General features: G+C 45.2%; 2 protein-coding genes across 10 annotated transcripts in view; both read left to right on the top strand.

Moving 5' to 3' along the window:
* Positions 1-557: 557 nt before the first annotated feature.
* Positions 558-19120, top strand: ZBTB34 (zinc finger and BTB domain containing 34). 9 transcript variants are annotated; one of them, XM_014467454.2, is made up of 3 exons: positions 936-1324; positions 12748-14276; positions 18986-19120. In XM_014467454.2, exons 1-2 carry the CDS (start codon positions 1227-1229, stop codon positions 14270-14272), a joined length of 1623 nt encoding a protein of 540 aa, XP_014322940.1. In that variant the 5' UTR covers positions 936-1226; the 3' UTR covers positions 14273-14276; positions 18986-19120. The 9 variants fall into 9 exon arrangements, 8 of the variants coding, with proteins under 8 accessions (XP_006102175.2, XP_014322940.1, XP_023599293.1 ...); XM_023743525.1 differs by having other exon boundaries at positions 16386-19120; XM_014467457.2 differs by lacking the exon at positions 936-1324 and adding exons at positions 9731-9815; positions 12575-12642 and having other exon boundaries at positions 12748-19120.
* Positions 19121-19306: 186 nt separating this feature from the next.
* Positions 19307-26385, top strand: part of RALGPS1 (Ral GEF with PH domain and SH3 binding motif 1) — a 228297-nt gene continuing 221218 nt past the window's right edge. The window contains exon 1 of the mRNA XM_023743512.1: positions 19307-19376. The gene's annotated coding sequence lies outside the window, so the exon portion shown is untranslated. The remainder of the gene's footprint in view (positions 19377-26385) is intronic.

The following is a 26385-nucleotide window of genomic DNA, read 5'->3' as shown; positions in this document are numbered from 1 at the left end:
GGGGCCAGGCCCTGGGCCCAGGTGCCGCCGTGGTCCGAAGGAACCCCCCCGGCCGGGCGAATGAAACCCCGCCCCTCCGCATGTTATGCCCCCCGCCCGGTACGGCGGGCGGCGGGCGAAACTCGTTAGAGCGGGTTGGGCTGGGGACTTTCCCGACGCTACCGGCTTCGTGGGCCCCCGGGGCGGAATCCTCCGCCCCGGTCAGCCGGCGGGTGGGCGGGAAGGCGGCGCGGGCTCGAGCCGAGGCCGGGCGGGGTCGGGAGCCCGGGCAACTTGCAGGACTTGGCGCGCGCCCCCGAGGGGCCCACGGTGCGCGCCCGGAGTCCCGGGGCCGAGGGATCGCGCGCGGCCAGCTGCCCTGGGCTCTCCAGCCGCCGCCCGGGCGTCCGGGGATCCCCCGCTTCCGGGCCCTTCGCCCTCGAGGGCGCTACCCCTTTGTACGAGGCGGCCGGGTAGATGGAAACCTGGGGTAACCGGGCCGGGCCGCGGGGGTGGCGCTGCTCTTGCCCCCAGCCTCCGCCTTTCCCCGGGCGGCACGTCGCGCTTGGCCCGAGACGTCTCCATGGTCACTTCGCCCTCAGCCGGCCCTGCCATTACCGAGGGCTGGGCTGGGGCTGCAGACAGGCTCCTTCTAGGCTTGGCGGCTGTGCTTTAGGGCGACTGGTCTGGGAGTCTCCGTCTTGAGGCTTTCCGCAAGCCTCTTCCGTGCCGGGCCTCAGTTTCCCCCTCTGGGCAGTGAGGGTTTTAGATGAGCCCCCCGCAGACCCTTCCGACCCTGCCATCCCGTGCATGTCTGGAATTGGAAGGGCTGTCCCTGGTTCAGCATATTGGGCAGTTTCACTGAAGACTTTTTGCAAATGGGGACTTTTTGGCCACTTCATACGGTAGGTTTCAGACGGGCTTTAAAATGATTCCAAGAAGCGTTTCAAAACCTTACCTGACGCACAGTCCATCCCTTGCTTTTGTTCCTAGGAGTGGTCAAGCACATCCCTCTGAGTTTTTGCATGCAACATTTTTGTTGTGGCTCATATTTGCCCGTTTTCTCTTTGTTCCCCGGTTCGGGCCCTCTTTGCTTCACATCTGGATTATTGCAACAGCTTCTTAGCTGGTCTCTGACTTGAGAAGTGCCCGCCTCCCCCATCCTTCCTTTATGCTAATGCCAAACTTAATATAGGAAGTAAAAAAAAAAAAAGAGTTGAGTGTTTGCTTGCTTATTAAATGTCAAGATGCTGTTCCATGTGGTGGGGGAAAGTGTGGTAGAAGACACATTTAGCCCCCGAGCAGTCAGCTTTACACCGGGTGCTGAGACTTTACCTGCAAAGAGGTAATTTATTCGACAAGGCTGCGTGCTGTAGAATCAAGAGGAAGGAGAGATGGGGGTCATTATAGGCCAAGTGGTCAGGGAAGGCCTAAAAGAGGTAGTAGGGTTTGTTAAAGGGTGAGTAAGACTGAGATAGGAAAAGAGGAATCAGGTCCAGTGATCTTAGGGAGTTAGTGGATAGACCGGCCTCCTTGCAGAGAAGGGTTCATATAGGAAGAGGATAAGAGGAAGGATCGATTGGGCTCGTTCGTGAAAGAACTTGAACACTAGGCCAGAGTGGAAACTAGTCTAGGCGGTGGTGAGGGCCGGAGACCGGGGTGGTTCTAGGGTGGTTCCTGATAACTTGTAGGAGAGGACGGGAGCACTTAGGGGCCAGGTGATCAGGCCAGGGCATTGATACCACATTGTGTCCAGCCATTGCCCAGCCTGTCTTTTCACGGCTCTCTCCTTGGTTGGCCTCTCCTCACCTACCCGAAACGATTCCCTGCTTCTCTCTCTCCCAGCCGGTCTCCTTTGGGAGCGAGTTTCAGCCAGTGTGCCCCAAGGATTTTTAAAACATCTAACATCTGACTATTTAGTCAGGGGCACTGACCTCTTTTCCCTTCGATTGTCAATTTAAAAAAGAATGACAACAGCCAACACAACAATAGCTGTCCGGTGTGAGTGAATGAATCAAAATGATACGTTTTGGGGGTGGGGGGTTGGGGGGGTCAGGTCGGCAAAAAAGTTTATATTTTTGTGTGCCACAGAACGTTAGGAATTAGTGTATGGGTACCATGAGCTGAAAATGCTTGAAAATCGCTTCTCTAGGGCTTTGCTCCTGCCGTTTCCCCTTCTGAAGTGCTGGCCTCCTTTTTCTTCTCCTCTGTGTAAATGCTCCATTTCACTTCCTTCAAGCCCCTGCTGAAGATAGACTTCCTCCGAGGGTGTTCCCCGACTGCCCTACCCCCATGCCTTTGTGGCACTCGGAATCTAAAGCGCAGGATTCAGCACTTGTTCTTGTTCTTGGCTTGACTGGGAGGTTTTGGGGGGCATTGGGCCCTAATGCATCTACCTCTCTGAGCCCTTGTAGTATCTAATACTGTAGCTGGACTGTTTTAATAGGCACTCAAATACTTGATTTTTGTTGATAAACAATTTTTTTAAAGGACATTCTGTGATCAGCTTTTTCTGTCATGTGTTGCATGTCTACTGCTGCCTGTCAAGGTGGATGTGTTCAGTTTTCATTCTTAGGGTTCCGGTAACATAAAACAAAGTTTTGAAACATTAAAATGTTTACTCTTACTTGTGGGAAAAGAAAAAATATCATGTAATTCTTTGTTCAGAGGCTGTGGGGAAAGAAAGACCATCAATCAGCTTTGGAATCAGACAGGCCTGGGTTTGCATTCCAGCAAGGCCACTTACTACAGCTATGTGAACGTGGGCAATTTACATAATGTCTCTGAGCCTCTTACTCACCTGCAGGGTGGGGATAAAATCCACTTCACAGAGTTGCTATGAGTTTTAAAATGAAAAAAAAAAAGTTTACGAAGAGCTGGCAAAACTTGCAGCACCTACTAACTGCTTATTACATTTTTAATCATCACTCTTATTAATATTAGGTGTGAGTGTACCTCAGTGGGGAAATGATAGGCCGCCGAACCTCAGTGTATCCAGTGAGTTGTGGGTTTCTGCATGTCCTGGGTTCTGCTTCTACCTTCCAGCTCAAGCACTTGTTAAAAATGCCAGTCATGAATCTAGAATGCCATCACTATGTCTTATTCCCATTAATTTTTTATGTTACTTTTGTTGAAATTCTGCTTAGTGTTTGTCAGACTTCTTCATTGTGTTCATTTACTGTTTTGTGGCTGACAAACTGTTGAATTTAGCTTAGTGAAGGTCATCAACTGAATGTAGTTTAACTTCCAATGGTTATTTTCTGGTTGATTTTGATGGCATGGAAAACCTCATGGGAGAAAGCAGTTCAAGGTGAGCTTTTCTAACCCTTTTGTCATAAGAGACGGGACTTGACGTATTTTCCAGGTCCAGTGCCCCCTGAAATGCCAGCAGTAAGCACATATAGGATGCTGGTCCTGGACATTTTTTAGTTCTTTGCCTTAAGAAAGCTTGTTCATTCTTTTACCCGAAACAAGTCTTTCTAATTTATGATTGAATTTGGAACATCTATTTGCTCACTTCATAGACAGAAGTAAAAAGAATGGACATTGTGCAGAGAAATGGATACAAACTACTCCAAGGTACAGTACATGGTAACCCCTTAATTATCACTGTGTCAGTGAGAATGCTTTCCACTCAAAGTTGATCAGTGAGTCCCACATCAATAAAAACCCTGCATCTCTCCAGGGTGCCTGGATTTAAATCTTACTCTTACAGGATTTAAGAGTCCTGACTCTGGAGACTGATAGATCTGGGTTCCAGTCCTGACTCAGCCAGCCTTAATGACGTTGGGAAAGGCTCTTAGTCTCTCGGAGTTTGTTTCCTTATCTGTAGAGTAAGGATAGCTGCAAGATCTATCTCACAGTGTTGTGAAGATCCGTGAGCAGGTAAAGGGCTTCCTTAGCATACAGCACACAGTAGGAGCTCCATCACCGAGGTTTTTCCGCATTGCCAGTAAGGTTAAAGGGGCCGTTCCTACCCTGCTAGGAAAGCTCAGAAGCTTCTGATGTTTTGCAAGACAAACCCCACTGTGAAACCAAACCGCTCTCAGAATTAGTGTATCTGAGCAGCCTTGGAGAATGTTAGCGCCTTGGTGGGAAATCTAACAGTTTGGATAAAAATATTCTTTCAGACTCACATGAATTAATGCAGTAAGAACTCTAGACTTGTTTTCTTTTAAATTAGGACGAGTGCTTCATGAATATCCATTGCAGGATGCCATTTTATTTATTTTTTTCCTTGCCTGGGGTTTCAGCAGCACCAGAATGTTTGTTATTCGGCTGCTGCTTTCTAAAGGATTAGATTGTAATTCCTGACAGCTCAGTTTTAGTTTTGATCTAGACTCGGGCAGAAATACCTAGAAAAATTATTTCTATATAGTTTTTACGGTTGCTCTCATGCCTGCTGTCCTTAGTGCCTCCTTCTGTGGTCTTTTTAATGACTTTTTGTATGAGAAGGAAAGTTAGGTATGTTTGGATCTTCAGTGCCTGATAGGGAAAGCCTTGTTTGAGTTGTGTCTCTAGGATCAGCATCCAGCAGGATTTGGAATCATGAGCATGTTGTTTGAGAATAATGGGTACCTCTGGGTGCCTTAAACAACTTTCAAGTTTGCAGCCTTGCTTTCCTTTCTTGGAAGTGTCTCTGGGTGTTTTCAAATGAAGTGGAGCACATTAGAATGTTGATGGGCTAGAGCAGCGATCGCCAACCTTTCGGACCTCACGGACCACCAGTGGTCTGCGGACCACCGGTTGGCGACCGCTGGACTAGAGGGAAGGAGCCATCTTGCTAGATGCCTGCTGGCAGAGACGGTCCTGCATCTCTTGGGTCTTCAGCAGAGAAAGTTGAAAGCTGAGGGTGAAGCTCTGGTGACAGTTGTGGATCTTGAGCCACCAACTTGGTTTAGGTTGCATCACCTGACATATGCTGAGAGCCTCTCTCTGCTGGACACACTGCTGGGCTTTGGGCACACAGTCCCTGCCCTCAGAGAGCTCAGCAGCCCCGGAGGCTCAAAAAATCAGTCCATGGCTAATTGTACACTTTTGTTCTGATTGTCACTGTGGGGAAACAGTCACAGAGCTGTACCTAAAGATGCTGTAGAGGGGATTTCAAGGCCCATGTGGGTGTTTTGCCCAGATGATATTTACATGTCCTTTCTCATTTTTAGGTTCTCTTCAGAATGGGTCAGCAGTGTGAGAAGATGTCACTGGTTTTGGTTTCCATTATACCATTTCATTACAGCTTAACAACGTGTGATGCAGAAACGATGTGCTAAGGAGAGGGCTAGTTGTGAGTGTTACCTCCATCATGAGGTATCATGCTTGCTACAATACTTCTTTTATAGGAGCAAACAACTTCTCTGGTCTCAGCTGCCTTTTTCTGTCCTCGCTTCAGTTTGTGCAGTTTTTGGTTACTCCTGGATTGGTATCTCCAGGTCTCGTTTCTCTGCAGTTCCAGCCCCACATTTCCCACTGCTTATTGGACAGCTCTTCTCAGATGCCCAGTGGGTACCTAACTCAGCCTGACTGAGGCTGAACTAACCTGCCTCCTAGAATAGGTAGCTTCCCTCGGTCTCCAAAACTTGTTGGGTCCTTCTCTAAACCCATGTTCAGGTTGGCGACGGCCAGATTTGGTTTGAGTTTTCTAATCCAGCTTTCTAGGCCCTCCACACTCCAGCTGTGGTGCTCCTCTTTGCCATGCCACCCCTGTGCCTGGGCCCTGGCCACTACCCCAGACAATTTCACTCTTCTCTGCTCTTGCCACTCCTTCTGTCTGGAACGTTCTTCGTATTCCATTTAAATACAAAATCCTGTTCAAAAATTACTTCCACCATTAAGTTTTATTTTTCTTCACTTTGATTTTTAAAAATCTTTTTGATCAAACATAATCAGTGTTAATTATTGTTCCTCATAGTTCTTTATTTCTGTCTCTATAATTGCCTGATAAAATAATTATTAATTTGCAGCCTATCTTTTGCTAGATTCTTTGGTTTAAAAAATTATATATTCTTAGGTAACATGTCTTAGAAAAAAAATTTAGAAAAAATATAGCTATATGATTTTTTTTAAGTATAAAATAAAGTGTTCCCTTCCCTCTCTCCAGTCCTTAATTCTCATCCCCAAAGTCACCAGCATTAATAGTTTCATGCATTTACTTCCAGAATGGCTATAGTAGCATATATTTCATGCAATTGCTTCCAGAATGGCTACAGTAGCATATATTTTTTCTTTTAAAAAAAGTCCATAAAGGGGATCACATCTGTACATACATCTTGTTCTATATCTTGCTTGTTTTGGCTAAATATTAGAGCTTTTGTCAAAGCATACAGATCTACCTATTATTTTTAATGGCTGCGGGTGTTTCATTGTTGATTGGTTTTTTGAATCAGTCTCTTGAGGTTGATCCCCTCTCTTTATTATTATTATTATTATTATTATTATTATTTACTATAACAAATACAAGTGCTCAGTACAGTATCCTAACAAACTTTTGTAAGTACTGTATATTTTAGGCTCAGTTCCCAGCAGTTAATTGTGAACCAAATGTCTTTTACATTTTGATCCCTCTGACCAGATTATCCCTCAGGATTACGCTTGTCAGCCCTTTTAAAATGTGCCCAAACCTGATGCATTACAAATGGCCTCTCATTTTTTCTTTTTGTAATTCACATGCATTTAGTCATGAATAAAGCTAAACATCTTTTCATATGTGCTTTGGTCATATGTGTGTGTGTGTGTTTTTAACTGTTAATAAATACCCTTTGCCTCTTCTATAGGATTTTTCTGTGTCACCCCCATCTGTTTGATTTATAATATAAATTAAGGAATTTGCAAAGTAGCCCTTTGTCAATTGTGCATGTATTTTTCCTCACTGTGTCATTTATTCTTTAAGGAGATTTTTTTTTTTCTTGTCATCAACTTCCATGTTGTCAAATGTATTTGTCTTTGCCTTTGTGGCTGCTGGGATTTATGTCATGTTTGGAAAGGCCTTTATATCATTATTATAAAATATTCATTCATGCTTGCTTTTAGCTATTTTTTGGTGATAATCAAGTCTTTTTAAAATACTGTCATAAGAATAAAATGGCATTATCGGGGTGTGGTGCTACGTTCTGCAGCTTTTGGGTGGGATCTTGCAAAGATTTCAAGTAGCTTTGCTTTACTAAGCCTTGTTGTCATATGGTCTTGCATCAGATCTAGTTTTATTTTCAGAGCCTGTGTACATGGTTATTTCTAGGACCCTCTCCTTCACTTTTTGCTTCAGGCCTGTGGGAGGGCTGACCCAGCCTGGCTGGTGTGTCTAGGACAGTACCACTCTCCGGTGGCTGTTGGCCATCGTCCTTACTGTGTAAATGGCCTCCCTCCTCTGGTACCCAGTCTGCTTTTGCTCCCCCACGTGTGTCCATTTCCTTCCCCGAACCAGCTGGCTCTGCACTCCTTGTGGTTCTGTCTTGCCCCTGGCATGCACTGGCCTTGCTGCTGTTCTCGGTGCTTGGTCAGCCCTGGAGAGCCCCTCACGTCTGCTCTTGCTCTTTGAACACCAGTCTCAGTGCTGCTTTGAATTCTGTTGAACTTGGGCTGAACCTGTATCTTGGCAGCATCTGCTGTCTATGACTTTCACCTTCAAACAGTAAAACGACCAGTTACTTGAGCCCTAGATCAGTGGGTTCTAATTAGTTGAGGCTCTAGCATATAAAAAAGGCTGTTTATTTAAAGCAGGTAAAATTAGCCAGAGTTAGGGGCTCTGAGGGGGAAGGGGAATAAAAGCTGTGAATATGGAAGATATAATATACTTCAGCTGTCTGATCACAGCCCTTACCTCTACTAGAAAGAGGGTGCTGTAGTAAATTTCTAGAGCTGGAGTTGCTCGGTCACAGGAGATATGCCTTATAATTTTGGTGGATCTTACAAAAATATACTCACAGGGGAAGGAGTAGGAGCCCTGGGTGGCAGTAGGACTTTTGCCACCTGTCCCTATCCCTTTTCCCGACCCGACCCTTGGGCAGGAATGTAACCTAGCAAGCTTTCTTTTCATCCTGCCCTTTCCTCAGCTCTTCCTGCCTCCTCCTGCTGCTCCTCCCATTCCCATTGGGCAAATTAAACAAGACTATTGCACAGGGGGTCTAGATGGGCAGACTGTGGAACAGTCCTGAGAGTTAGCCTCTTGCAGCCTCAGTTTCCTCGTCTCTAAAGAGGGCAATAATACCTGCCTTCTGGAGAAAGTCAAGAGGAGTCAGTGAAATAGTGCGTGGAGCCTCTATGACATGCCTAGCACATATCAAGTATTCAGTAAATGTTGGTTATTGATGGTGATGATGGGCTTTAGTAAGGAGGAGAGAGCAAAGGAGTGGCAGGGATCCCCTTTTACAGTTGCTGAAGCTAGTGTGGCGATGGCCGGATGCGTGCAAGCGGACAAATGTTCAGACTGCCCTCATCAGAGGTGGTCCTTCCCAGGATCCACTGTTGAGACCCGTGTGGCAGAGTCAAAGACCACGGCAAAGGCTGTGTGCGAGTTGAAAGCTGCTTCCAGGTGTCAAAGTGTCTCAAATTAAAGAAATTGGAAGAGCGGGAGGCTAATGTCCAATGGTCGAATGAGCAAAGGAAGAGGAGGAGCTGACAGTTTTGAACTTCCCAACAGACCATTTCGACTAAGTCCTCTCCATGCATGCTTTTAAAAAGAAGTATTTCACATTCTTATCCAAAGTATAGTTTTTACAAACAAAACAAATTAAGTATTGTTAAAATAAGGATTAATGGTATTGAAGAAAAATAGCTTATATGTGCTTATTTTTGTTTTTGTTTTAAAATTAAAATTAAAATACAGCAATGTAAATGTTTAGTTTGAGGATTTTTTTGCTTAATGTAATGTGACAGAAAGACTAGTGATTAATCTACTGAATTAAAAACTACTGATGTATTTAGTGAGTGGAATAATCAAGTTCATTAATGTTTTCTGAAGCAGCTGCAAACTTAGTCTAAATGAAAAACTAATATAAATAACTTCTCTGCATTATCAAAAGTGATTTCCATTCCCGAATGCCTGAGTTGGGAGGCATCTGCATGAAGCTTGTATCAAACTGCAAGACAGGGACTCATTCATCTTTGAATTCCTTTGGTTTTGTGCATGCAGAAGATTGAAATGGAATGAATGTTTCCTATAAATGTAGAAAAATAAATTCCCAGTCATTATGCCATTTAGTGATTACAGTTAAATCTAATATGTACTTGCAGCACATATAACTACAGGCTAATTTCCTTGATTTGCAAAGAGTTTTGACAATTCAATAAAAAAGGTAAGTATGGGCAAAGGAGATGAATAGGCAATTCAAAGATAGACTTAGACAAATTGCCATTAAACATGAGAAAAGATGATCAACCTCACTTATAATTAATAAATGCACATCAAAGCCATGAGATACTGTTTTTACCTATTAGTTCCACAAAAGTGAGAAAGTTTAATAGCCATTATTGGCAGTTATGGGGGGAATAGGCACACTTCCATGTGCTGTTGGTGAAAGAGTAATTACTGCCCCCCTTTTGGGAGGTAATTTGGCATTGCTGATCAAAATGAAAAACTAGGAGGCCATCCTATTCTGGTCAAGGGCACATGCCTGGGTTGTGGGCTCGATCCCCAGTAGGTGGTGTGCCGGAGGCAGCCCATCAATGATTCTCTCTCATTGATGTTTCTATCTCTCCCTCTTGGAAATCAAGAAAAATATATTAAAGGGAGAGAGAGAGAGAGAGAGAGAGAGAGAGAGAGAGAGAGAGAGAAATTCGTGCTGGGAAATTGCTGATACAGAGGAGTGGAAGATCGTATTTGAACTTGATGTCTCTGTAAGAGGGTATGACTTCCTTTCCCTTAGTACCACTGGAGATAAATCAAGTCATTGGGTGTAGAACTTGTGATTTTTAATTGTCTTTTTCTCCCTTTAGCCTGGAAATGTGCGTGAGACTTAAATTCCTTTCAAATTCCCTCAGGAGTGTTGCTTGTTAACAGCTCTGGGCAGGAGCCTGCATCTCATTGTCACTGCCAAGGAAGTGCTAATGTAAAGGACAGGAGAGCGAAGCACTTCCTCTCATGTTGCCGTAAAGTGGAATCCCTCTCTTAGGTGTTAATCATGGTCTTTCGTTTTTTCTCTTCAGTGATTTCTTTTTTCAAGTGCAGTTCTCTACTTTTCTTCAGAGAAGATAAAAAGCCATACAGAGGAGAAAGCAGCCTCATTGTAAAACTATTTTCAGTTTTACAGATTCTTACAGAAATACTGTATTTTTTTCCTTTTTCTGCTGTCCCCCCCCCCAAGACTCTGTACCTTTAAAAAGCCTTAACCCACCTTCTTTTTGACCTTTAATTCCAAAAGTCACTGTTTACTCACCCTTGTGTCATGGAAATACCGTAATGAATGGGTCACATTTGGACACTGGGTAGGTGCAGGCAGTGTCTGTGTTTCCAGAAGGCAGTCAGGGGGAGATATGAGCACGACCTCTGGAGCCAGACTGAGTTCATCCATTAGCGGTGGACCCGTGGCAAGTGTCTTAACTTCTTGTCCTGTTTCTTCATCTATGAAATAGGAACAATCGTAGTATTTTCCTCACACAGTTCATAGAGGATCAAATGAGTTAATATATATAGAAGGTGTTTAGCACAAGTTAAGTACTCATTGTATGTGAACTATTAAGCACTTTTATTGCATTAATTTCCCTCATTTAATTATTAAGAAGTGTTGGGAAGTAGTTCTTTCAAAACCTTTTGTAGATGAGGAAATCAGTTAACTGACTTGTTAAGTGATTTAAATGTTCATTGTTATTATTTTTATTAGAAAGTGGCAGAGCCAGGATTCTTCTTGAAGTCTAACTTCAAAGCAGTTCTCTTTGTTACACCATCCTGTCTCCCTAAAAAGAGTCTATAATAGCCAACCTTGACCATGTGCCAAGCAGCCATTGTGCTAAGTGCTTCCTACTTCCTACATGTGTTCCTCATAACCCATCAGGCAAGGGCTAGTATTCCTATTTTAAAGATAATAAAACTGAGACTCAGGTTATAAAGTACCTTGCCCAGAGTTTTACAAGTGGAAAGAAGGATCGTTTGAGCACAGATCTGACTCTAAACTCATGCTCCTAATGGTTTTATTATATTTTTTTATCTTTTAAAAACTGGATGAGGTATCTTAACAATTTTTAAATGTTTCTTATTTTTAATAAGTGATACATTCACATAGTTGAGAAATTTTAAGAGTCTAAAAAGATTCACTGTAAGCTAATAGATTTTCTAGCTATCTCCTTGCAAGAGGCAGTTAAGATTTATTATATCATTCCAGAAATATTCTGCGCATATCCATCTGTTGTGTATACTAGGTGTACCGGTTAATAATGCGGATTTTGTAATCAAAGAAAACACGATAATTTCAAGAGAAACATCAAAAGTGCTTTATTCAAAGTAATGTCCATCGCTAGCTACACATTTCCCCCATCTTTCAGGTAATTTGTGGATACCGTCCCAATAGAACTTTTCTTGTTTTGACGCAAACCATTCAGAGACCCAGTTTTCCACTTCTTCGTACATTTTGAAGTGCTGCTCAGAAAGTGCGTGTGCCATCGATCAGAACAAGTGGTAATCTGAAGGAGCAAGGTCTGGTGAATAGGGTGGGTGGGTTAATACTTCCCAGGCAAGATCTTTTAACGTGTCTTTAACTGGTTTTGAAGTGTGTGATGGTGCATCATCATGAAGCAAAATTACTTTGCCGTGTCTTCTGGCCCATTCTTGTCGTTTTACGATCAAAGCGTGGTTCAAATTGACCTGGATGTTCTTTGTCTTTCACATTGAAATTATCACTTTAAAAGCGTTTAAACCAGCGTTCACAAGTATCTTGAGATGGAGCATGTTCACCATAAACTTCCCAAAGTATACGATAACTTTCAGCAGCACTTTCCTTCAAAATAATGAATTAAAACTTCCCACAAATGCTTTTTTTGGCACAAAATTTGACATTTTTAAGCGTAAAAATATCTATGATGTTGCCTTGACTGGTTTGGCTCAGTGGATAGAGCATCGGCCTGCAGACTGAAGGGTCCCAGGTTCGGTTCTGGTCAAGGGCATGTACCTTGGTTGCGGGCACATCTCCAGTGGGGGGTGTGCAGGAGGCAGCTGATGGATGTTTCTCTCTCATGGATGTTTCTAACTCTCTATCCCTTCCTTCCTCTCTGTAAAAAATCAAAATATATTTTTTTAAAAATATCTATGATAACACCTTTAGAAAATTTGACATATGAAGTTTTGAAGCTTGTTGTCAATACAACAAAATAGCATACATATCAAATCACATATATATCAACATATGTGTAACTCCATCTATTGAAAAAATCTGCATTATTAACCAGTACACCTAGTATACAAATAAGGCAGAACATTATTTAGATGAATTTTATTTTTTACAGAATCCTCAAAACTAGGTGAAACAGGGAAATATTTTTCCTAAAATGAGACTAAATGCTCAATCAGAGCTGAAATGGCCCTACTATGTGTAGCATATTTTAATTTTGATCAAGATGAAAGTTTGGCGGTTAGGATACTAAGCTACTCGATCATTTGGTTATTTGACTTTAGGTGAATTAACCAAGACATGAAAGACTAAAAATAAGTAAGAGGAAGAATGCTCAGGCAGAGCCTAGGAGGTACAGTCGCTACCGTGGTGGTGGTGCTATTTTGCCAGTTTGTGCTTCTGCTGCTTGTACTGGTGAGAAGTCACTGGTGAATTATGAAACTCTCTCTTTCCACAGATCACGCTTCATGTCAGTAGCAATGGACAGCAGCAGTTTTATTCAGTTTGATGTGCCCGAGTACAGCAGCACCGTTCTGAGCCAGCTAAACGAACTCCGCCTGCAAGGGAAACTATGTGACATCATTGTCCACATTCAGGGTCAGCCATTCCGAGCCCACAAAGCAGTCCTTGCTGCCAGCTCCCCGTATTTCCGGGACCATTCAGCATTAAGTACCATGAGTGGCTTGTCAATATCTGTGATTAAAAATCCCAATGTGTTTGAACAGTTGCTTTCATTTTGTTACACTGGAAGAATGTCCTTGCAGCTGAAGGATGTTGTCAGTTTTCTGACGGCAGCGAGCTTTCTTCAGATGCAGTGTGTCATCGACAAGTGCACCCAGATCCTAGAGAGCATCCATTCAAAGATCAGTGTTGGCGATGTTGACTCTGTTACCGTTGGTGCTGAAGAGACTCCAGAGAGTCAGAATGGAGTTAAAGACGGCGGCTTCTTTGCCAACCCAGTTGAGATCTCTCCCCCATATTGCTCTCAGGGACGGCAGCCCACCACAAGCAGTGATCTTCGGATGGAGACGACGCCCAGCAAAGCTTTGCGCAGCCGCCTACAGGAGGAAGGGCACTCAGACCGAGGGAGCAGTGGGAGTGTTTCCGAGTACGAGATTCAGATAGAGGGGGACCATGATCAAGGGGACCTGCTGGTGAGGGAGAGCCAGATCACTGAGGTGAAGGTGAAGATGGAGAAGTCAGACCGGCCCAGCTGTTCCGACAGTTCCTCTCTGGGAGACGATGGCTACCACACTGAGATGGTAGATGGGGAACAAGTTGTGGCGGTGAATGTGGGTTCCTATGGTTCTGTGCTCCAACACGCATATTCCTTTTCCCAGGCAGCCTCACAGCCAGCCAGCGTATCAGAAGCTTTTGGAAGTTTGAGTAATTCCAGCCCATCCAGGTCCATGCTGAGCTGTTTCCGAGGAGGACGGGCCCGCCAAAAACGGGCTTTGTCTGTCCACCTGCACAGTGATCTACAGGGCTTGGTGCAGGGTTCAGACGGTGAAGCTGTGATGAATAACCCTGGGTATGAGAGCAGTCCCCGGGAGAGGAGTGCGAGAGGTCACTGGTACCCCTACAACGAGAGGCTCATCTGTATTTACTGTGGAAAGTCCTTCAACCAGAAAGGAAGCCTTGACAGGCATATGCGACTCCATATGGGAATCACCCCCTTTGTGTGCAAGTTCTGCGGGAAGAAGTACACACGAAAGGACCAACTGGAGTACCACATCCGGGGCCACACTGATGATAAACCATTCCGCTGTGAGATCTGCGGGAAGTGCTTTCCATTCCAAGGTACCCTCAACCAGCACCTGCGGAAAAACCACCCAGGAGTAGCCGAAGTCAGGAGTCGCATCGAGTCCCCTGAGAGAACAGATGTGTACGGGGAACAGAAACTAGAAAATGACCCATCAGCCTCCGAGATGGCCCTAGATTCCCGGATGGAAATTCATACAGTATCCGATGCTCCTGATTAAGATGGTAAAGAAGTGCACCCAAACAAAGCACATTAATCCATGCATATTTGTGATTTGCTTTGTTGTAATCTTTAGTTTTCCCAACCATCTGGAAATCTCTTGGTCTCTTGGCAGTTTTTCTAAGGGTTCTGGAAGGAACACTTCATTGTGTTTATTCTTCTTCCGTCCTCCCTTCCCCAAGGAGCTCAAAGCATGAAGGGCATCATATCCAGGGAAAACACAGGCTGACAGTATTCCTCTTTGGCTGAACTCTTAATCCAAAATCTGCCAGTGATTTAGCTATGCCAACTGGTTGACCCTGTATTCTCTGCCAAGAGGCATACTCTCGCTGGGCCATCATGCACTGGCACCAGTGCATCTTCATGGAGAGAGACTAGGATGCCATCAGCCGATATAAATGGGTAACCTTTTCTAATTTAAAATTACTTTTACGGAATAGTTAGACAATTTATATATATATATAATAAAGTGATTATTATATATATAGTATATATATACATTCTCAAATTTGGTTTTATTCTGGTTGAGGTGAATGTAAGAGGAATATATAATTTAATACAATGTGAACAGGGCTTTTGACTCTGTCATCCCTACCTAATATGTTAGGGTTTTGTCCCTTTATTTCCCTTAGAAAAGAATGTTAATAGGTTTTCATATACATTAATTATTGTGTCCAAAAGCAAGCAAAGCAAATCACAGTGTTCATAGCTCTGCTTCATAACAAATACATAAACCAAATGCCATAAAACCTATTCAACTCTGGTTGGAAACCATTTGGAATTTTTGTTAGTTGTCCAGTGGGTAAGCTGGACGACCCGTGGTGCTGACCCTTTTTACATATTGTAGTGTTTTATTAGCCAACCCCAAAGGAGCCGTGGTTTTCAGTGTTTTTACTGGCCTCCGAATCTACCTTCATTCCGTACTGTAGAAACATACACACCAGGTAACTAAATCGAATCACTCTACCGTGAGTTACTACTCGCACTAAAGGAAAGGGATTTGTAGTTCTGTCTACAATATTTTCCAAGCAGTGTTGTAGGGTTGTGTTTTTTTTTTTCTTTCTCTTTTCAAACAGCCAGTTCAGGTGCACAGCAACTTTTTCTACATGCAGTTCCCAGGGAAACTGCACAACTTGGAATTTGTACTTTTGTAAAGATATACTCTATGGGAATTGCAAGCAATATATCTATCTTAGGATTGTGTGTGCTAACGAGAGCCTCCGTGGCTCCCCCACTCTCAGTGTTTCCTGCTTAAAGAAACCAACAGTTAACAAGCCCTCTGAGAGCCTCTGTGTGTCACCAAATCTGTGTGTCACCATTTATTTTTTTGGTCACGTGGTGCTATCTTTATGTTATGTATCTTTTAGGTCAGTATAGTTGTAGAAAATGTGAAATCTAAGGGGAATAGTGAATTTTAGTTTTTTCCCTCTCTTGAGTTTCTAGCTTGAAAAGAGACCTCAAAAACATGTGCTGGCAAACACATTACTGTATGAAAACATACCTGAGTCCTGTTGAATAATATTTTATTAGTGCTTTAGGAACTGTCTTCAGTTCTATATTTTGTCCACCCATGGGCTTTACAAGATTGCTTTGGTACTGTAACCTCTGACAGTAGTTTGGTGAACAGTTTGGTGGTGGGTTTGTGCTGAAGGTTGCGAGTGGAGGTCAGCACTCCATACACTCGGCCTGAGAACCTTGGCTCTGAAACTCACGAGGTCTTCTCCTTGGGAGAACAGCACAAACCACCCGAGAGAAAACAAACGAAATGGCAACCTCAGAGGCTAAGAGTTAAAGGAAAACAAAAATAGATGTTTGCTGGTTTTCCATGCTTTTTTGACTCTTAAAATACCAAGAATGGTGGGGGCTTGGGGGTTATTTTTTTGTTTTGTGGGGGTTATTTCGAGAAAAAATGAGTCATTCAGGCCCCTGTGTGCAGCGGCATCTCCTTAGCACACGGGATCTGTTCACATGGGGGCTGCTGCGCTCCACGTCAGTGTTACTACGTACAGTTCCACTCGAGTCCTGCTGCTCCCGGAGCAGCTCTTGCTAAATCGGGTATTGTATGCCTTTTTCCTGTCGAACTGCCTAAGTAAGGGGCCCGTCTCTCCCTGCAGCACTTGCTCAACCCCGTCAAAGCCGCGAGCCGCAGGGGGAGGCTGGACCCCAGTGTTTACCCACTTAAATATGTCCTGGGGTTTCAGGTAAATGTTTGTGATTTATGTTTCCTTACATGAATCAGTTTGGCTTTGATTTTTTTTTTAAGAATGAAATGCAAAAAAATTGTTTTGTGATACAAAATTAGGTTGGTGGCAAGAAATTCCCAAATCGAGGACATGAGAGGTGAGGCTCAGGGAAGGCACCTCCTTTCACTCAGGCTTGGGGCCTTCTGAGAGGGCCCCGGAGCATTTTGTGATCGATCAGAAAGACAAGGCAGGAGGGGGAGACACTTTGGGCGGGCACCTCCCATGTCCTAGTTCTTGTCACCGTGTCTGTCTTAATGTTATTTACATGGAGTGCTTTGTATTTGTCAATTTGTTTATCTGGTTTGAGTTTACCAAAGAGTGACTTATCCAAAATTGTCTTTGACAAAAATATACATTGCTTTGATTGTACAGTTCAGGTTCAAACATTGTAATGGGACTGTTAAGGGGCAGAAAATTGATTGAGTTTCCCTCGAGTAATCATAATTCCACATTTTGCAAGTTCCACTTGCTCCCATTCATGTTGCTAACACTTTACCCTTTCCACTGCTAGCAGTGTTAAGAAAGAATTCTCAAGCCATAACACAGTACTGTAAGGTTCCACAGGGCTTCGAGGGAGGCAGCGCGGAGGCCAGCACGCAGCCGCTTCTCAGTGTGCGTGGCGGGTGAAAGATGACTCCATTCAGATCGGGCAGCAGCAATACTTGTGCCTTGTCACATGAGGATGTGCCAGGAGGATTAACGGGACCACAGAACAGAAACATTCTCTCCCCGAAGTTCACCTCACGTCTCCGCAGACGAAGCACGCTGTGTAACTCCTTTTGGAAAGCAAAGTCCCTATTTCTGTACAGTTTTAGATTAGATGTTTCATTTATAACAAATGCAGAAATCAATTAAGATAAAAGTGATATGTGAAGAAATCTTTTACAGTAAAATATATCCTGAGTTCATCTAGGTCTGTTCATAATTGAGTCTCTTCTTGAGCTACCTTTTCCATACACAGGCAATGTGAAGACAGCGACAGTGTCCTTTCCTATAGGGTTTTACCTGTTATTACAAACTGTGAAAACAAAGACTTTTATACTTGTACTGTTTGTGGTTCTAAACAGTTATTTTCATTCTAATCAGTTCTCTACCCTCTAATTTCTACTAAAGCTGTAAATACATTTAGAAATTATATTTGTAAATATAGTATATGAAGACAAGTTAATTTTTGGTCAGTGGGAAAAACCTCCCAGTTGACCCTGCCTTGGCAGGTTTTTGTGTGTGTGTGTTTTTTTTTTCTTTAAACAGCAGAGAAAGGATACTGTCGGTTCACTGTTAAGCAGAATATACTGTAGAACTAAATTGATCATTTTCAATCTTCCAGAGCATGATTAGGTGTCTTTTCTAACGATAGCAGTTATAACCAAGTCTTTGTTTCCCCTTAGCCCAGACCATAGGCCTGCATATTTTTTTGCCTGTGGTTTTGTTTTTGCTTTTGTTTTTACAGCCTAGGCTCTAGGAAGAATTTACAGGAACACAAAACAAGGGCTGAGGGGGAAGTCATCTATGTGAATGAGCTTTACTTTAAAGAAATCAGTGTATTTTATTTTAACAACCTTTTCTATTAGTTACTGTGATTTTGTTGTTGTCGTCGTCGTCGTTATTGTTAAATTCTGTAATGGTTTCCTGTGAAGCCTCCACTGAAAGGGACTCAAATATGCAACACCTAAACTATTTTCCAAGGGCACACGCCCCTTGAATGGTGCTTCTAGACTGGTCAGGGTTATTTATTAAATTTTATATATGAAAGTATTGGGGAACTATGTAAATTCTTTATATGAAACTATCTAGTTCATAAATCATAGATTTCATATTACTCAGTGCAACTGAACCGAGAGTTCAGAGGAGTCATTCACATTGTTCCAAATTTGTAATGGTTGTCACACGCCACATACGTCTTTTTCAGTAAGTGCCAGGGTGTTTCCACTGTTTCTGCCCAGTGCTTGACCTCTTGGCCCGGAAGAGAACCTGTGTTCTCTGGGTCTGCACAGACAGGGCTATTGTAGTTCTTGATCAAGTCCTGGAGTGAGCCTTGCAGCAGATTCAGTAAATGGACCTTTTGCTGCCCCTCAGTGACAAGTATGCTGTGAATTCAACCATTGGACTTGCTGCCCAAGCCTTTGGTTGCTGCCCTGACTATAGTAAAAGGTAAACTTACCTAGTTTCTTTGAGAATGACCATTTTCCTAATGTGAAAACCATCTATCTCTCTCACCACTTTTATTAGTAGGGCTAACTTTTTTTCCGTTATAAATGGTTGAGCAATTTGAATGACTTAACAGTGTCATTATCTTGCAATATAAACTGGTAACCTCACAACTCCACACTTCATCACCACATGAAGTAAATGAAGCTAGCTAAGCGGATGCTGTATCAACTAGTAACTTGCCATTAAGGATTATTTTATAGCATGAATTTAAGACTTATTTATTCAAATGATATTTTACTCTTGTATTCATTTTGTTTCAGATTTGTGACATGAATATTTCAGTGCTGCTTAATTTTGTTCTGAATTCTTGTTTCTTGCTTGTAAATGGCTTTTTTATGGTATAAATAAAGTCCATGGAAATTGCTGTTTGTAAATAAAAATGCTGCTCGAGCAAACGTGCTGTGGTCTCCCTCTGTGTCTGCCCCTCTTCACTAACAAACATCCGCAATGTCATAGTTTCTATAACCACCGTTTTCGAAAGGTTAGGATTTCATAAACGCTCTTGTGCCACTGCGGTGCTGGGAAGAGGAGAAGGAAGCTGGTCTCTTTCTGACCTTTCTTTTGTGTGGCCAAGACTGGGTTTTCAGGGGCCCGGTGTGTCCTCAGGCGTCCCCAGGCGAATCCCTGTGAATCATCTCCCCACTGGCCTGCGTAAGTACCCTTTGGCTCCTTTGAATGTGTCTTGTTCTCCTGCCAGAGGGCTTGGAACTGCACGTGCTGTCTCCAACTTCTCCCTCAGACTGTAACTCCTCTTCAGTTCTCAGCTCAGCGAGGGTTTCCTTCCCACAGCAGCCCTTCCAGATCAGGCCCCGTTAACAGACTTTTATTGAGCTGGGTCCCTGTCCTTCAGAACACTTATTTCAATTGGTAATTGTATATTGACTAGTGAGATTATTCAATTAACTAGAGGCCCGGTGCACAAAAATCGCACACGGGGTGGGGGATGGGGGGGGCGGTCCCTCAGCAGGCCTTCTCACAGTTGGACATCCTTAGCGCTGCTGCGAAGGCAGGAGAGGCTCCTGCCACCACCGCTGTGCTTGCCCTGTGGGAGCGCACTGACCACCAGGGGGCAGCTTTTGCATTGAGCGTCTGCTCCCTGGTGGTCAGTGCGTGTCATAGTGACGTTCATTCTGCCATTGGGTCAATTGCATATTAGCCTTTTATTATATAGGACTAGAGGCCCGGTGCATGAAAATTTGTGCACTGAGGGGTCCCTCAGCCCAACCTTCCCTTCTCACAGTCCAGGAGCTCTCAGGGGATGTCTTACTGACAGCTTAGGCCCGCTCTCCCTGGGGAGCGGGCCTAAGCCGCAGTCTGGCCTCCCTCTGTGGAAGGCGACCAGACCGGTCAGGGGAAGGTGCCACCCCCATCACCCCATTGCTGGCCACCACAGCTGTGAGGCCTGAGCCCTGGGCCTTGCAGCTGCTGGGGCTCACGGCTGCCTGAGCCCCGGGCCTTGCAGCCGCTGTGGCTTTGTCCGGATGGACGTCGGAAGATGTCCACTCTAATTAGCATATTGCCCTTTTATTAGTATAGGTGTTTCTCCTAGCCCAGGGGTGGGCAAACTTTTTGACTCTAGGGCCACAATGGGTTCTTAAACTGGACCAGAGGGCCGGAACAAAAGCATGGATGGAGTGTTTGTGTGAAGTAATATAAATTCAAAGTAAACATCATTACATAAAAGGGTACGGTCTTTTTTTTTTTTTTTAGTTTTATTCATTTCAAACGGGCCGGATCCGGCCCATGGGCCGTAGTTTGCCCACGGCTGTCCTAGCCTGTAAGTTCCATGACAAAAAGGACCCTGGACTGTTTCCCCCACCTATATATCCTTAGCACAGGATCTGTCACCACAGCAGGTACACATTAAGGACTGACTGAATGAGCAAATGTATGTGTTCTGGGAGGGTTGAGCAGGACTGTTGCCTGGGAAGTGGGTGGGGATCAAACCTGGCTTCTATGCTGCTAGAGCCGGCTTGCTCCTTGGTGTAAAACCAGGTCTCTTCCTTCTCAATAGGGCTTCTATATAGGTGAGTGGGCAGTGAGCTGGTGCGCAGTGCAAGAGGTCATATAGGAACCAGCTTCACTTGCCAGCTGGGGGCCTGGGGACTCTGAGATACTCAAGGGTATGATGGAGAAAGTGCACTGACTTGCCAGTCTGGAGACCTGGTGTCCAGCCACCGGAAGCAGACACACTGAGTCAGACCTGATGTGCAGATGAGCAGATGTATTGCTGGCGAAGGCCCTTGGCAGTAGCTGGCTCTTTCCATTGGTCCTGAAGTCATGGTCTGTCTTCATTTTTGTTTCTTCCAATTACAATACATACAACTGGCCAAGCCCGCCTGGCTTTAGGGATGTTTATGGTATCCTTTATAATGTTCAAGGACCACCACCAATCCCTTATTGCTTGCTGGTCTTCACCTCTGTTTCCTGGACCATTTCCTCAAGCCTCAATGACTTAAACATCTCACATGATGTTTTCCTTTTGTTTTTCACAACAGGACTAACTTACATACCTTTTGTCAGCAAATAGGGCTCAATTTTCTCAGAACACAGGTGACAAAAAGAGGCCACCTCCAAGGAAACAGATGTTGTGGGACAATACAGCCTGGGGGAGTGCTTTGGAGCCCTCTCTGGGTGATTCTGTGCAAAGCTGGGCTAGACGTATGCAGTCACCCCGGGTAACCTGCCTGGGACAGCAGGGCCAGACCTGCCTCCCTTTCCTCTCCAACTCAGACGGCAATTAGGTCCCTGCCCTCATCTTTGAAAGACGTTACTTACTAGGACTTCTGCTCCTGCCACTGCCCTAACGGAGCTTGGCTCTGATCAGTCTGGCTGGTCCTCTAGGGGAGAGCGACATTCCCTTTAGAGGCGGCCAGCTCGGTGTTGCTGGTGGTTGTGCTGTCTCCTCCAACTATGTAGACAAGCCCACCCCAAGCGTTGCTGGGGAGACAGTGAGGTCCTGGCACTCAACACATTTCTTCATCCCTTTTGGCCTCGGCCTTGGCACTCTGATCAGCCCTTGGGCATTCTTCTTTGTGTCCCAACGCAAGATCTGCCCCTGTCGTACTCACTGGGCCCCACTAGTGGCCGTGAGTGGCCCAAGCCTCTGAGCTAGAATGGATTGCAAGTTTGTACCACCTTCAGGTGCCATGTGAGTGTGTGTGTGTGTTCTCTAAAATGTGCAAACTGGAGGATAAGTCATTCTGAATTGTTCCCCCTTTCCCAGAGTGCTTAACATGGGAGGGGAAGACCCTTCCACTCTCGTAGGAGTGGGAAGGGACCACCCAGGCTCTCTACTCCCTGCCTCCCAATGCTGGGACTGCTGCAGTAGTCTATGGAAGTAATCTCCAGTTTCTACCTGCTGTGGAAACTGGCTGCCTCCCAAGGGACTGCATAGTTGACAGCTGTTCATGCTAGAAAGTCTCTCCTTCTCCTGAGCACAAAAGCCACCTGCCTGGAGTTAGGCTCTTGGTTCTTAGTTCTTCTCCACAGGACCCCAGCACACTGCAAACAGGCAATGACAGCAGTCCCGGCTCCGAGGCCTCTCTTGGGGCTTTTCTAGACTTAACGTGACTCTGGGCTATTTTTCCCATTCCCTGGGCCATGCGGACATCTGTCTGCCCACCTCCCTCTACTCCGGGGTTTTCACAAACATTATTATGAGACATGTTTCCGACAGAATTTTGTTGGAGTTGAGGTGGTGGAATCCATAACTTGGAAGAACACTTCTTTGGCAAACAAATTACTTTTGTGGGACTGTTATTTTAAGTAGCCTGTCTCTGCCAGACGTTCTAGTCATCGCACATCCAGCTCCCTGGAGCTGTTTTCAGGTTTTCTGTTATTTTTTTTAACCCCTCAGCTCCTTCCCTTTCTCCCCTCACATCTCCAAATATTAGTGAGACTCGAAAGGGACCTTGAATGTGGGAGCTCTGGGCCCTGAGAATGGACCCTGGTGTCTGAATTTCCTGAGGCCTCACCCCGTTCCCTCCATGAGCATCCTCTCCCTGGATGGTCCATTCTTCTCTCCAGGGCACTCGGGCTTTCCTAGCCTCGCTGGCACTGGCACCAACTCAGCTGGGCAAAGAGGTTCTTGTCTTGTGTGTATCATCTTTGCAGAGGGGCCATTTGCTGGCTTCCTATCACTTCCTCTCTATCCTTCAACACAACTGCCTCCCTGCACTCTGGCCTCACTCACCCCTTCTTGCCTGCTGGACCCTGGCTGGGCTTCTGGTGAAATGGAAATGCTGTTAAGTGTTCCATAACGAAACTACTCGTTGCCTTCTTTGCCTCCACTGCATGGTCCTCCTATCCCCAGAATGGGCCTCCAGGGACCTCCTGCCCCCAGGCTGTGTTGTACGGCCCCACTTCCAACTGCTCAGATACGGCTGCAGGCACTGTGAGTGTTAGAGTTTTTCACCCTGAAGGTAGACCCAGCCCTTCTCTGTCCACAATTTTACTTGCGGAAATACTTTCCTCATGAAGTATCAGGTGCTGATGTACCACATTCCCAGCTGAGGTCAAACAAACTCTCATACTGTAAACAAGTGTCCTTTTAGCAACCTATTGAATGCCACATTTTTTGCATTTTTGAGTTTTTTTGTTGGTGATTTCTTTGACCGCAGGCACAGTGCTGAAGTGCTGTCTAGTGATCCCAAGCAAAGGAAGGCTGTGAGGTGCCTTACAGAGGAAACGCATGTGTTAGATAAACTTGGTTCTGGCATGAGTCAGAGAGCTGTTGGTCGTGAGTTCAATGTTAAGGAATCAACAATATATATTAAGGTGTCTTTAAACAGAAGCACACATAAAACAAGGTTATGTTTTGATTGATTTCCAACAATGTTGTGCAGAGCCTCACAGGAACCTAACCCTGTATATTCCCTAGGAACAATGGTTTAATTAGTGTTCACAATGACTTGATAGGGCATAACTACTGTAAGTAACAAGAGTAAACAGTACTTTTCAGTGGTGGACTTTAATGAGTAACCTTTGTAGCAAGGAATGCTGGGAAATGGAGTTCTCCTAAGCGTCCAAACTCTGTGATGATACATGGGAGACCATAGGAGGGGGAAGCAGATGCCACACAGAATTCAACATAGGGAAATAAATGGTCAGGGAGCTGAAGAGGGTTGAGAGAGCCACCAGACTGTGATGCAAACCTGACTCTAAGTGAAGAAGGGAGGGGAAGGCAGTGTGTGGAAATCGTCAGAGGAGTCCCGTTATCACCCAGGGACCTGTCCACCTTAGAGTCCCCGCCATGTCTGGCATTGGGTGCAGCCCATGTGTAGTGTTGTCTCAGTGCAAATGCGTTTCGGGTTTCAGAGATCAGTAGCTGGGCCCTTGGTTAAGTGAGCTCCCAATAGTTGGAGGTCTGCAAGGTGCATTCTCATGGCCACTAGAGGGCTAACTCACTTTCTCAGGAGAACCTTACATGGTAGGCACTCGGATGATTACATCCGTATAACTGAGAAAACTGAGGTTTAGAGAGGTTTGGACCCTTTGTAAGGCCACCTGGCTGGGAAGTGGCAAAGCCAACATTATTTCCAGGAACTGACCACATTGAAAATTTCACTCTCAACTCCTGCTCTTCCAGTCTCCCCCAGCTGCCCATGTTGATGGGTTGCCTTGGGGGCACCTCACTATTGCCACTGTTATCTGTATCCCCGTGATGGTGTTCTTTTGTATATCCTCGCCTCTGTCTCCTGATGCCCCGGGATCTGGAGGAGCACTACATTCTAGAATCCTTGTTGCACCTGGGGGCTTGGTGGTTTCTGCACAGAAGCTGTCTCTTGGGCACCAGGATAGGGTAGGTTGTGCCTCTGTATTAGTCATCTGTTGCTATGTAACAGTTTTATCACAAACTTAGCAGCTTAAAACAACATGCATTTATCATCTCCGTTTCTGTGTGTCAAGAGTCTGGCACAGCGTAGCTGGGCCCTCTGCCTCAGGACCTCACAAGGATCTCCAGGTGCTGGCCAGGGATGCAGACTCATCTGAGGCTAGATGGCAAGGATCTGTGTCTGAGCTCAGATGATTGTTGGCATCATTCAGTTCCTGCAGGCAGCTGCATGGAGGGCCCGGGTTTCTTGCTGGCTATTGGCCAGAGTCTCCTTACTGAGTGATCATCTCCATCGAGCAGCTCACTACATGGCAACTTGTGTCTTCAAAGCCAGAAAAAGAGAGTCTAATAGCATGACGGGTTATAATTTTATGTAACATAATCACATTCATCCTAAAACCTCCCACACTCAGTGAAGGGGATCACACAAGGCCGTGGACATTACAAGGTAGGGGTTATGGGGGCCTTGTTGATCAGCACCGCTAATGAAAATAGCTCCTTGAACTGTCCCAAAGCTTGGCTCTCCACGAAGTACAAAGCTGTAAGGAGGCAGCTGGCCTGGAGGATCCCCTGTGGTGACTTCTCCAACTCTTCTCTCCACCTGTGGCTCAGAAGGTCCTTCCCTTGTTGGGAGTGACTCAGGAGATGCCGAGAGCTGCCCACACCACCAGCACCACACGTTTTAACAGTGGGCGATACTTAATTATCTTCTTTGATGATTGTTCATTTTTTAATGCGACATGGCAGAACATTTCCTCAGAGATCTCTGAAGACTTAGAAATGGCTTAATTTTGACTGATTTTATGTCTCTTCTTTCTTGTTTGTTCCTCTCTATTTTTCTTCCACCAGCTTTCAGAAGCACAGTAACCAAATCTTTCCATACTCTGATGTTATTGTAAAATGAATTTGAAAATTGTTTAAATGACGTTCTACTTGTCGATGTGTCCAAGAATCATTCAGAGGAAGGCCGGACCTAGAGCCTCCCTTCACTGGGAGGCAGAACAGAGGTTTGGTTGTGTGTGTGTGTGTGTGCGTGTGTTTTCGGATTTCCAAGACTTCATTGACCTGTTTGCAACTTATCATCTCTGCGACTTTAAACAAATGACTTAACCGCTCTGTTCACCTCCTGGCACCTGGCACTGAGTGAAGGATTTGGGAGCAGGGAGACAGGAGACAGGCTCATTCCCCGGTTCTGCACCCGTGTGGTCTGGGGCAAGTCCCTTGGCCTCATGGGTCTTATTTTGCCCAGCTGTAAAATAAGTGGGTTGGACTGGAGGCTCTTTGAGGTTTCCTATGGCTCTGACGTTCTGTGTTCTGTACCTGCCTCCGAGTTGTAAAGAATGGGCATTAAGGTGTCTCTCACAAAACCATTTTTTGTTGCAAACGGTAAATCCTAGGTAGGGATTTTAGGGGAATTTGCTTGAGGCCTGGAATGATCTATGGAGAGCGACATGCGAGGTGCTATTTCTAGGAAGGGGGTGGGCGTGGCGGGGCTGTGAGGCGGACGTGCGGGCAGCGGAGGGGCCGACGAGCGTCCACGGACTGGAGCAGAGGCCGAGTCCAGAGAGGACCACGGCTGCAGCGGCTGCGCACTGGCGCGCCCAGCCGGCCGCTTTGCGTGTCTCCGCCTTTGCGACCAGCTGATTGGGGGAGCTGGTCGAGAGCTATCCACTGATTGGCTGGGCGGCCCGCCGCTCAGGTCTAGGAGCGGACGGGGCCTGTTGGATGGGAGGGGCCTATAGGGAGGGAGGGGCCTGTTGGATGGGAGGGGCCTATAGTGAGGAAGGGGCCTGTCAGGTGGGACCTGGAGGGAGGGGCCTGTCT

This window comes from Myotis lucifugus, unplaced genomic scaffold (genome assembly GCF_000147115.1).
Source record: "Myotis lucifugus unplaced genomic scaffold, Myoluc2.0 scaffold_397, whole genome shotgun sequence".
Lineage (NCBI taxonomy): Eukaryota > Metazoa > Chordata > Mammalia > Chiroptera > Vespertilionidae > Myotis > Myotis lucifugus.
Note: the sequence above shows the minus strand (reverse complement) of the source record. Positions and strands in the feature narration are given on the sequence as shown.

Excerpts from the sequence above, each read along its gene's own strand:
- ZBTB34 (XM_014467454.2), top strand. The coding sequence starts at position 1,227 with ATGCTGTTCCATGTGGTGGGGGAAAGTGTGGTAGAAGACACATTTAGC. Across the intron at positions 1,325-12,747 it reads GAGACTTTACCTGCAAAGAG|ATCACGCTTCATGTCAGTAG; the intron begins GTAATTTATTCG and ends CTCTTTCCACAG.